This window comes from Danio rerio, chromosome 18 (genome assembly GCF_049306965.1).
Source record: "Danio rerio strain Tuebingen ecotype United States chromosome 18, GRCz12tu, whole genome shotgun sequence".
Taxonomy (NCBI): Eukaryota; Metazoa; Chordata; class Actinopteri; order Cypriniformes; family Danionidae; genus Danio; species Danio rerio.
The window spans coordinates 48,972,613-48,985,433 of record NC_133193.1 but is presented as its reverse complement, the minus strand read 5'-3'; the positions used below and the strand labels follow the sequence as shown (position 1 = coordinate 48,985,433).

Sequence of the window (12,821 nt, the reverse complement as noted above, 5' to 3'; positions counted from 1 at the left end):
GATTAATGTTGATTCAGTTTATTTCAATTATAAAACAAGCTCTAGGGAAAGGCAATAGTGCAAATTTCAGCTCAGATTAGCTCAATAACAGCATTGATGTTGCAAAGTTCAGCGATTATAAAATCAGCAGCTCCACAGAAGTCAACCGTGTCATTATTCACCAAGCTGACGGCTGGTTTTCAGTCAATCTCGTTCGCATAGCAGTGACATCAACATAAAGTATGGAATTCCTGGAGCAGAGAGAAACGTGGATTTGAAGAAGGGCACCTGAAAGGCAGCCTCATATCTTTTGCGAGTGGTTTTGAATCTGGCTGGAGGCCCAGGCTTTGGCTGCGCTCCAGGTGACTGCGGAACCGGGGGCTGCTTGACCCTTTGCTGTCACTCACTCTGGGAAAGAGCGAAAAAAGAAAGGGAGAGGGAGACGGAAGGACGGAGGAGAAAAAGAGTAGCGGGACAGGAGATCCTCTTTCAGGGGCCCTGAGAGATGAGAGTTTAATTAGCCATCGATCCATCAGTAGGTCTTCTGGCTCCTGCACCCACTTAATGATTGGCCATGACGTCAGCCTAAATACTTGCACTAATGAGTGACTTCCCACACAAACAGCGCCTGTCCATCCCTGCTGCAGAGGGAAGAAAAACCCAGAATGTTTCACAACGTGCGAACCACGCCTTCAGACCACCAACTATCAGACGACCACAACAAATACAAGGCTTTATAAAAGGTATGCGTTGCTGCTTTTATGAAGTTTTCTTCTTATAATTTTTTTTTTAAAATATAAAAAAAATAAATGCACTTTTTAAAGAGCTTCTCAGAATATTTGAAGACATCATCACCACTTCAAGTTGTAATCAGAATCAAACCTTTAACTTAATAAACAGTTGCTGATAAACAGTTGTAGTTAAATAAGTCAATGGAGCACAACCATGCAAAAGTTCTCTGAAAAGCTCGAAAGTAACTAAGCTTAAATGAATAAATTTATTGAAACTATTCATCTGATTTCTAGGACTGATTGGGAGCACATTTAGCTTAGCTTAGCATAGATCATTGAATCAGATTAGACCATTAGCAACTTTCTCAAAAGTAAAAAGTGTTTCAATAAATTCCCTATTAAAAGCTTGGTTATTCTGTAGCTACATTGTGTACTACAGGGCAATGATATTACGCAATGCAATGCCAGTAAATAGTCCGCAGCTATGTATAAGTGCTTCGTAATATCATTGCGCCTGCTGCAGCAAAGTCCCTTGATTGCTGCGCCAGAATAGTTCTCAGCCATATCGGCATACAAAATAGCAACTTTTTATTTCTGTTGGACATATTATATGACGTAACTACAGAGTAGTCAAGCTTTATATAGGAAAATATATATATTTTTGAATTTTTGAGATGCTAATGGTCTAATCAGATTCAATTGTCTATGCTAAGCTAAGCTAAAAGTGTTTCCAGAGATCGGCAGAATGGATAAAAAAAAAAAAAATGGTAAAACCGTTTAACTATAGGGGGACTTGCAAAATGAGCCTATTTCCAAACAACAGAGAGGGAGAGTATCTTTAAAGATGGCTGACAAAATGGGAGAACTTGTATGCAGGATATATAAAAAAAACAAACACTACTAAGAGTAATTGATTACACATTTTATTAGGATCAAGACGAAAGTCACAAAGTTACCAAATGAAGACAATACGCTGTAAACGGAGCCACATCATCTCTCAGAGCAGCTACACACTGAGGTCCGACCACAAACGATCAACAAGAAGCTCATTTAAACCTGCAGGGTCGAGTCTGTAGTGTTGGCTGTAGCAGAATGTAGATCACACAAGTGTAGAGGGCAGAATTCTCATCAACAGCAAGGTCATTTCCTAAACGGTGCGTCGCTTAACTAAAACGCCTTTGCATTAGGATAAATCCTCTGGCTATTTGGCAGAGTTTATACACACATGAAAGGAACCAGTGCAGTGTTCAAGACCTTAAAGGAAGACCTGCTTTTATGTTTTGACATCTCCAAAATCTCCTGCCTTAGATCAGGAGCAAGGAAAGAGGTTTAGAAATCATCCCTGGGAACAATCAGAGGGACTCCCTAATATTCCAGCCCCCTCTCCTCTTATGTATTTAGTGAAATGCGCCTTTTTGAAGTTGCATTTGCTCCACAAAACTAATCTCAAGAGGAATGTTGAAATGCAGGGAGAGATTTGACCCAAGCAAAAGACGGACTCGGTGCACTTGACAAACTCAAGCGGTAAACTTCAGTCAAGTAAACAAAGTGGTAAACGACCATGAGAGTCACTGAACGAAGGTTAAGCACACAAATGCAATGTCCCTGAGAGATGTTGGGGACCCCGGACTCTCACACACATACACACGCACACACAAACCAGTCACTATATGACACCAAATGAAAGCTGGACTCCGTGTTATTGTTTTGTTACGGTGTAGATAGCAGCGTATACGCACACAGACAACTGGACATAAGCACTAGTACAATTTGTTGCTTTAAGTCAACCACCCTCGCACCTCCTTTTGGTCACATTGAGAAATCATTTTAGAAATTAAATCGAAAATGTAACATCTGCATATGTAAAACTTGTACCCATGGGGTTTTTGTTGGCTTAACGTTTACACTAATTCACTGAGAACAAGAACGTGGACGATACCCAACTAATACGCCACTACGAAAATGAAGCATGAAGGTTATTTTAATATGATCTCCAGATTTGGCGGGGATTAGAGTGGGAAATGTCCACATTGATAGCGCCTGCGAGCAGGAACACAAGTTCAGTGATAATCACCGGATAAAAAGAGGCCAGAGCCCCACATGAGCTGGGCTTCAATGGGGACTGGGGGTCTGGAATGCATGTTGTGGAATAAAGGAGAACCGAGTGGAGGGGGGGGGGTTACATCTCATCTCATAATAAGTGAACTTCTTTAGGGGTACATGATGATTAACGTCATTTTTATAAGTGCAGATGAACTTCACCTCATGTGTTTTGTTCTTGTTTTGATGGGTATTGTTTTGGATTCCCTTTGTTGATGTTTTGGCTGTGAACAGAGTCCCGTGTAAAGCGCTGAGGAAGGGAGAGCGAGACTATGAATATCTGCTCGCCGTCTCTCCCTCCTCCTCACCGAGGGGCTTCTGTTAGCAGCGGGTCTCATAGATGCCGCTGCGGCCGATGTAACGCACCCATTTGATGACATCATGGTCGCTGTAGTTCAGCTTCGGCTCGAAGACCTTCAGGTAGCGCACTTTCAGCCCTGATGGAGCAAAGGGTACCTAGAAAAGACAGAAAACTATTTCAGCAATGCAAATCTCTGAATAAATCAATGAAAATACTTTTGTATTAGCATAAATGACAAGCCAATTGCACAGGACATACAAAATATGGGTCCCACTGTATATTAAAGGTGCAGTATGCAAGTTTGACACCCAGTGGTTGACCTAGGTATTGCACCCCTGGTTCAAAACACACGCAAGAGCTGGTTGCCAGACTGACGACACCAACAAAGTTTTTTTAGGTCATGCTCTAACTAAAAGCCAACATGATAGAAGAAATATTTTCCATATATATATATATATATATATATATATATTAGAAGCGGCTTCTATTTTTTTTGCAACTGAACAACAGAAAAAACTGACAATGATCGAGATGGGTCTGGCTGCAGACCTGGTGCAGTGCAATCTGGGCTGCATACAATGCTTTTTAATGGGCCCACCAAACCCCACCCCTAATCCTACCCTTCACAGTGACGTCACTAGCTCCATTTGAGTGCATTGTGTCTCACATTGCATCGCTGAGTGATGCAGTCTCAGCTTGCATCATAAAGGCTGCATCCAGATACTATTGCAATGATCAGCACAGGTACACCTCATGTGCTTTATTCAGTGTTAAATGCTAATAATGTGAGTTTGAATGCCCTTTGACATGACGTTTATTGCCATACTACTGAAAGCAGCAGCATAGTTCACCTCAGATCCTAAAAATAAAATAAACCGTTTAAAATTAAACTTTAGAACTGTGACAGTGCAAACCAATACATATCAGTGATTCAGCATCTATATTTAATAACGTTAAAGAGGTTTAATATGCATTAATTAGATTATAAAGCTTACCCTTGCATTGGAGTGCAGCAACTGTTCTATTCTGTGCTTCTGAATGGCTGTAATTAAATTTCTGTCGTGTTTCGTCTGGTGCAACCAGCCAAATTGCTCATCACTGCAAATCTCATCACATAATTTGTTAGGACATGAGGTTACAATGTAACCTGCTCACCTAATGTTTACGTTCATAATATTTATATTATTTGCTATATAATAAAATCATGTGGAACTCTGAATCTGCATCTCATTTCGGAGACTGCAACTGTCCACCGGAGGATGCATTTGGCTCATGGATGCATGCTTTCAGAGCCTTCATGACTGAATGAATCACAACGGCAACCCAGGGTGCTGAAATTTAATTGGCTAAACCAGCAGTGGGCGGGTTAATGGGACCAAAACAAAAACCAGCCCTACCGGCACATAACTCACATTTTCAAAGCAAAATATCTGACTTCAGCATTGCTTTTCAGGTACACAAGAATGTTCACTAAGCATGTTTCCTAAATATTTGCAATCATATTATGGTATTTTTATGCTTCAGAAAAGTCAAAAACTTCCATACAGCACCTTTAAGCATCCTTAAAGGGATAGTTTACCAAAAATGAATATTTTGTAATCATATAATCACTTAACTCGTTCAAAAGCAATTAGTTTCTTTCTTCTATTAAACATAAAAGAAGATATTTTGAGAAATGCTTGTAGCGGGCATCCATTGACCTCCATAGCAATTTGCTTTCTCCTATAGAAGTTGATGGGTGCCAGCAATGAGCATTTTCTAAATATCTTGTTTTGTCTTCAACAACCAAGGTTTAAAACCACCCCTTAAATTACTATGTACTTGCTATGGGTACTATGTATCCTTATTATGTACATAAATGTTTTTACATTGTACTTCTATTTGAAAAATCATCAGCATGTAATTGCATTCGTTCTGTAATTACATGTAAATTTATGCTGTAGATATGCTGTAGTATATGGAAGTCAATGGTTACAGATTTGCAGCTTATATCTTCTTTTGTGTTCAACAGAAAAAAAGAGGGCAAGTAAATGATAAGTTCATTTTAAATCCTAAACAAGACGTTTTGTTGACGTCAAGTCAGTGTCTGCATGTCTGAATGGGGTCATCGGGGATTCAAGCTGACCTCAAAGTTCATGGAGATGGGTGGTCGAGCCCACTTCTTTTTGTCATTAGTGGGTAGCAGCTCGATCTCAGCGCTGATCTGAGACTCCTTCATACCAGCCATTCGCTTGATCCTACAAAAGAATCAGCAACAGGAATCAGCTCCACAGGACATCATTAGATCAATCCGTTCAAAATAAAATGTAAAATCTATTCTCTAAATGCATGTTCTAGATCTAATTGTAAAAAATCATCCCTGTATATGATTTATTTAATAAGGAAAACTAATAGAAACATTATAAAATGGCTTTTGCATTCTCAAAAATGTTGTGCTTCCCCAAGAATCTTTGCTTAACATTTGTGCTTAACATTGTTGTCTCTCAAATCTGTTTCTCTATCTCAAGAAACTTTGCACTCTTTAATTATCTCACAAAACAACTGCCTTACCCCAAGGAACCAATATATTCTCTCACTAAATTGTGCTCAACCACAAAATGATCGCAATGATTCGCCTTCTCAAAACTAGGGTGTTCCCTCAAGAAACGCTGCATATTTTAGCAAAGCTATTACATCCCCTGTGAAATTCTGCATTCACTTGCAAAGGCACTACGGTTCTGTTTACCCCACACTTCATATTATAAATGTTTTATGTATGAAGAAAGTTTCTCAAGACTTAATCTTTTTTCAAGGAAACACAAAAAGCATTGGAATATGTGCCTCATATGTGCCTCATTTTCAATGGTATGTCAAGTAGCAATTCTTAAATTGACAGCTTTAAGCATTTAGCTATTAAATATTTTTGTCAACAAAATCACAAAAACATCCTGACATTTGATAGACAGAAGGATGGATTATCAGGCATCATCAACATATGATACTGAACTTTGAGGGTAATGTGAAATGATCTGGTCCCCGTTTACTTGACCAAATAAGTGAGTTTGCCAGATACCGAAATAGCTATCTCACCATCTTCTCTGGGCAAAAACATCAAATGATGGTACTTAAAGTAAAAATCAAGCCTTACTTCCACACAATGGCGTTCTCGCTGGCTTTGTACTTGGCTTTCCCCTTCATACAGATGACCTGAACCCCGCTGGTGTTGAGTGGAGTAGGAATGCGCACCTGTAGATGCACACAAACACACACGATTTACACTGCACTAGTAGGCATGTCAAAATTATCAGTAATATTCAGATGAATGAATAAGGGCAGAAAAATGAATTGCTTTTGCAATATTGCAATTAGGGCTGCAACTAACGATTATTTTAATATTGATTAATCTGTTTTTTTTTTTTTGACTTATCAATAAATCGGATATTAAAATAAAAAAAAAAACATTCATTTCCAACCATTTATTCAAAAAAGCTCATCCCTGAGCTGTTATAATAATTATAATATAAATAATAAAATAAAAAACAGTTTTGTCCTGTTTTCAATCCGAATATCTAAATATTTTTAAATCAAGATATTTGGTCATAATTTGGTTTTGTTTTCGGTCAGAATTAATGAAAAAAATAAGCACTTTTCTGACGGTCCCTTACGGAGAGCTCTGCTCAGACACCACGCCAAAGCTCAGTTTGTTTTCCTCAGTTGCAGCTCTAAAGTTAAAGATGCTAACGCTAAGTTGTCATGCTGTTTCAAGCTGGATAACGAGTAAAATATCAGCACCAGGGACTTTACGGTCCTCACTTCAAAACAGAACAAAAGTAGGACCCTGCTGTTGAACTCAACTTCCTCATCAGCCCTGTCTATGAGGCGCCGCACTCTGTATCAGTGCACGAGAGAGCTCCGCGCTGAACTGAAGTGTTTTTTAATAATTAAATGTCCCCGTGTCGTGGGACACAACAAATCGATTATAAAATCCATACGCTTTTAGTAATCACTTTTAATCGATTCGCTGTTGCAGCCCTACATTGCAATATTATAAAATACAATTTTTAAACCACAAAAGCTGCAATGACACTGTGGTGAAGTGACATGTAGGCTTTTCAAAAGTATTGACTTTGGCACTGAAATTATATTATTAAATATATATATATATATTTTTTTTAAACATAGTGGTTTGGTGTCTTGTCTCTCAAATCCAATGACACTGCTACGGACCATTCTGTCAGACCATTCTGTGATCAGTAGTGTGTACAGTATACGTCACATTATCCCACGGACAAACAAAAAAACCAGTCAGTGGCTACAAGGACATTGTTGGGATGCCTTGTGTATATAATGTAGTAATATTGTGTAATGCCATAATTCATGCATTAAGGAGCTTAAGTAAATATGCAGGGTACTGAAGTGCCTTCAAAAACACATTCATTTTGCACCTTTACATTCGATTTGAATAACGGGAATGGCGGCTAAGACGTGATGCCATTTGTCATATTTAAAATCAGTTCTATTTTAACATCAGCATAAGAAATCAAACTTTGCACAAACTGTGAAGCTGTTTGATGAATTATTTAGGTGACTAATTGGGTACATTTTTTTTCACAAATACTAAAGCAGAGTAATTAAGAGAAGATCTTTTTATTTAGAGTGTGCAAGTTAAATTACACCACACACTATTATTGTGTCTATCATTCTATATATTGATTCATTGCATGTCTTAAATAATTAAATAATATAGAGGATGAAAAGCATTGCAATAACTGCATTTTAAAACCACAATCACAATATTGGTCAACTTTCATGATTAGATTGATTTGTTTTAATCGTTCAGGCCTACAATGAATGACATTTCTGTCGTCAGCCTCACCTCTATCTTCTGTGCTAACAGGGAGGGTTTGAAGTTGGATTTGATCACCACCTTGACCTCCAGCTTGGTGCGGCCCACTTCACGGACCAGTGGGATGACGCGGAATGGAAGGATGATGTCTTTAGTTGTGCGGTACCTGAGACAAGAACAGTGTTTATTTGTTTAGGTTTTAATGCCATATCAGCAGCAATGGCTATATTCATGGCAACATTGGTAAAGAATTATTCAATTCATAAGTTTCTTCATAAACATTAAACAAAAAAATACATGACAGCAATATTAATAAAAGGTCATGTGAGGTATTTCAATTCCATAAGTGATAAATATTCAAAGATTCTTCCGGAGGCACTTTAAAAAAAAAACATTTTTCTTTACATTTTTTCAGATAAAAAATGTTATTTAATATTGTTTATAAAATATATGTTCTATCAAAATGTTTTATAGTCAAAACATTCTTGCAAAACTTTCTATAAGTGAAATATTTAGTAACAGAACTGATATTTATTTTAGATAAAGGTTTTTAATTTAGTAGCTTGTAGTCACTGTGATTATTTTAGTCAAAGCATGAAAATTCAATTTAAAAGGTAAAATTAAAAATAATATAAAATAATAAGTCAATAAAAAATACTGATGTCGACGAATTATTATCATCGACTTAATTATACAGATGAACCTCAGCAGTAGTAATACTTTGAGTAAAAACATTCGCTAATATTTTTTAAAAAATCTTATAAATTGTTTTATAGTCAAAACATTCTTGCACAAGTCACAAATATGTTACTCTTCCCTTAATAATTAATACGGGTAAAGTAATTCTTAAGCGATAATAAAAATTTGTCGTCAAGCAATGCCGTTATCGTTTAGTTGGGTTTGATTAGTTCACGTGACTGAGGAGAGCGGAGATAAATTTTAAAAAAATTAATAGATTTTTGTCAGCATGTTTATGTCATAATTTTTTAAATAATGTGAACATAACAGGAGTACAACACTTGTTTTGCTTTTTGTTCATTTATATTTGGAATATTTAGAAAAGTTTTACTGTTTAAAAACAAACTTTTTATTTAAAGTTTAAAATGTAAAGAAATTATTTTTTAAAAAATCATTAAACTTGATATGTGGCTTTCGCATTATTTAACCTATACATTTATTCATAAATAATACCCTGATTTACAGCTTTATATATTGTTATAATAAGCAAAATGTCAAATGAGTTTGATTGAGAGAGAGAGAGAGAGAGAGAGAGAGAGAGAGAGAGAGAGAGAGAGAGAGAGAGAGAGAGAGAGAGAGAGAGAGAGAGAGAGAGAGAGAGAGAGAGAGAGAGAGAGAGAGAGAGAGAGAGAGAGAGAGACAATGAGACAACAATGATAAACTGCCCATCCTACTGGGGAAGTGTGTGTGCTGCTGTGTGTTAGCAGCTCAGTTTGTGCACTCCCGCCACCGTCTGAGGAACCCACAATGATCCACTTCACTGTCTCCAACACACAACTGGAACTCTTTACTTGTTGACTTACTGTTATATTATTGTCACCACTTTTATCCTGTTTCACAAATTACCATTAATCTATTTTTATTTTTATTAATATTTTTAGTTTTACTGATATATTGTTATTTTTATTAATCTTTTTATTTTTTTTACATTTCTTTTCTTTATTTCTATATTATATTTTATGCTCATATTTGTTTGCACTACTGCCCTTTTTGCACTGTCTTGTCTGTACGCAGCGACGCTGCACTGCTTTGGCAATACGAATGTACAGTTATTTGTCATGCCAATAAAGCACCTAAAATGTGAAAATGTGAGAGAGAGAGAGATGAGACACACTTCCTTCTGTTTTGCCCCAAATACAGCACGACTAGAGAAATATTTTTCCCCCAATTTGAAACATTGATCAATTCATTTTTTAATTTAAATGACTCAGAAAAACTTTACCATATACTCGGAGAGGACGAATTGACATTTAGACTAGCTGCAAAATATGTATATACCCTACACACCATAAGAAATGGTTAATGTAAACTCATGTATCTTATTTAAATAACTTAAACTTTTTACTATCATTATTATTATATTTATCAAATGTATTGTATTTTTTTTTTGTGTGTGTCATTATATCTTATCTGTATTACTATTAATTATTATTTTCAATGGTTTTAATATGTTTCATATTTGAAATGCTTTGGCAATACTGTATTTAATGTCATGCCAATAAAGCAACTTGAACTGAACTGAACTGAGAGAGAGAGAGAGAGAGAGAGAGAGAGAGAAAACGCCCGACTAATTGATTATAAAAATAACTGTTAGTTTCAGCACAACTGGAACGTACAACAGATTAAGGTCTTCTTTAAAATGGTAGTTATTTATTTTCTGTATTAATGGATTGACTTCATATAACCTGTTGTTTGTTGTTCAGTGAAGCATGTTTTCACAAAAGAGTATAAATCAATGTAAAATCAAGGTAAAACCATGTAGTTGCAGTGAATTTTTCTCTTACATTTGCTTTTGAAAACATTCCTTTTTGGGCTTTGGGAAAGGTTCTGTACATGAAGGTTGTGTATTTAAAGCATAAAACAAAATGTACCTCGAGTAAAACATTTCAGATTTAAAAAATGAAGACAGCACCCTCTAGTGGATTTGTCATCTGAAACGTGCAAGGAAACGAAGGGTAACAAATTGTATGTTTTGTTTGCTGTGTAATACATTTTCAGTGAGCCTACACTGAAATATCATAACAGTCTTGAGTAAAACTGGAGTTTATAGAAAAAACATTATTTACATTTGCATATTATTGTAGAGATTAAAAAACAGGTTTGAAATCAGACACAGGAATTTGATCTGACAAGGGCACTGCCATTGTTGTGCTGCAAGACACACACATGCTCTTGACTGACCTCATGAGCTCATACTCTCCGTCAGGGGGAATAAAGCTAATACTCCGCTCCGAGTCAAACTTGCTGAGACGGACACACTGGTGGAACGTGCAGTCATCGATCGCAATGGACTGTTTCCCACTGCAGCAGGACACACAGAGGAGAAAAAAGAATGATGAAGCACGAGCAGAGACTGCAGAAAGACCACACACACACACACACACACACATACTCAAGGGGTGGGCGGCATGACGGTATATACTGTGTGACGGCAGAGAAGTGTCAACCGGTAGAGATTTTTTTAAATTAGTGTTTTTATGGTTATTGGTGGGAAGAACAGCTCTATGCATTTACATGTGTGAGTGATGAAGAAATATGGATTAATGCAGAAATACAAAGCAGAATGTGTACTTAAGGAAAAATGTGGAAAAACAACGAGCCAAAAACATGTCAGGCAATCTAATAACAACCTAGCATATCATGTTTAATTTAAAGTGATGCGTCCAGCAAAATAGTTTAACACACAATGCTCAAACAATCAGAATTGATATTGAATTATTGAAATAATATTGATATAATTATAAGTACTACATACAGCTTTATTACGGATTTTATAATGTCATTTTATAACGTCAGTAAAATGTTTTGCAGGAGGCGTCTTATGCACACCAAGGGTGAATTTATTTGATGTTTAAGCAGAATTTTTGCCATTATTACAGCAATCTTCAGTCACGTGATCCTATAAATCATTTGAAGATGCTTTTTGGATTTATCATTAACAATTTAATAAAAAATGGTTGTGGTGTCATTTTCTGCAAACTATAATGCTTATTTTTGTAATCACTGATAAAAGAAAACTGCATTTATTTGAATTATTGTATTTTGAACATTGTAAATGTGTCACTTCTGATCAATTTGATGCATCCTTGATTAGTAAACAAAAAATATTTCCTATTGCAAACTACTGAACAGCCGTGTAGTATAATGAAAGTTGTTATTATATGATCACTCCTTTTTTGAAAATGGCCCATTTTACAAGTGTCCAAGAGTTAAACACTTGACTTGAACCATTTTTAAATCCATTCAGCTAATTTTTTTTTTTTTATCTTGCCGGCAGCTAGCTCTCTGCAACTCTCACATGGTCGCCCACTGAAGCCAAGCAGGGCTGTGCCCAGTCAGTAACTGGATGGGGGACCACATGGGAACACTAGGTTGCTGCCGGAAGTGGTGTTAGTGAGGCCTGCAGGGGGTGCTCAACCTGTGGTCTGTGTGGATCCTAATGCCCCAGTATACTGATAGGGACTCTATACTGCTCAGTGAGCAGCGTCTTTCCTATGAGACGTTCTGTGGTCGTTCAAAGTCCCAAGATGTCCTTTGAAAAAAGTAGGGATTTCACCCTGGCATCCTGGTCAAAATTACCCACTGGCCTCTGTCCATCATGGCCTCCTAACCCTCCCCACATGATAACAGAGTATATGCAGAAGGACATTTAATTGGTCAGTAACCTGGGTTGAGCGCTTCTGGTGAACGTTTGCCATTACAAAATTGGTGCGTTTAAGGTCTGTTTTCTTTTAAAATCAGCGACTGGCTGAGTGATATATAAAATTAAATCTATTCAATAAAGCTTCTGCGCTAGCCTGCTAATACTGACAGGCGCGTGTGAGTAAACGGCTTTTTATTTCATTTTACGCTTGAGCAACTAAATGATTGTCAATGTCTATTTAACTGATTTTATTTTAATTACATTACAACATCCATGCTGTACAAGAAACCCTATAACATAGAAAAAAAGTCACATTAACCGTTCACTGGAAGTTTATCATTATGGGAAGAAACACTAGCTGTGCATATACCCTATTGGCTTCATTACTCTGTCTCTTCTCCACCAATCAGCTGGTGTGTGGTCTGGCGCAACATGGCTGTCGTAGCGTCATCTAGGTGGATGCTACCCCCAAAATGTGTAAAGCTTTTAGTGTCCAGAAAAGAG

General features: G+C 36.9%; 1 protein-coding gene across 8 annotated transcripts in view; it reads right to left on the bottom strand.

Moving 5' to 3' along the window:
• Positions 1–1,617: 1,617 nt before the first annotated feature.
• Positions 1,618–12,821, bottom strand: part of ap2m1b (adaptor related protein complex 2 subunit mu 1b) — a 29,728-nt gene continuing 18,524 nt past the window's right edge. For 5 of the 8 annotated variants that reach the window (XM_073928999.1, XM_073928998.1, XM_073929000.1 and 2 more), the window contains 5 exons: positions 10,856–10,975; positions 7,967–8,102; positions 6,239–6,336; positions 5,237–5,348; positions 1,618–3,266 (listed from right to left, as the gene is read on the bottom strand). In XM_073928999.1, the coding sequence (XP_073785100.1) occupies positions 3,132–3,266; positions 5,237–5,348; positions 6,239–6,336; positions 7,967–8,102; positions 10,856–10,975 (601 nt within the window). In that variant the 3' untranslated portion in view covers positions 1,618–3,131. 8 annotated transcript variants of the gene reach the window in all.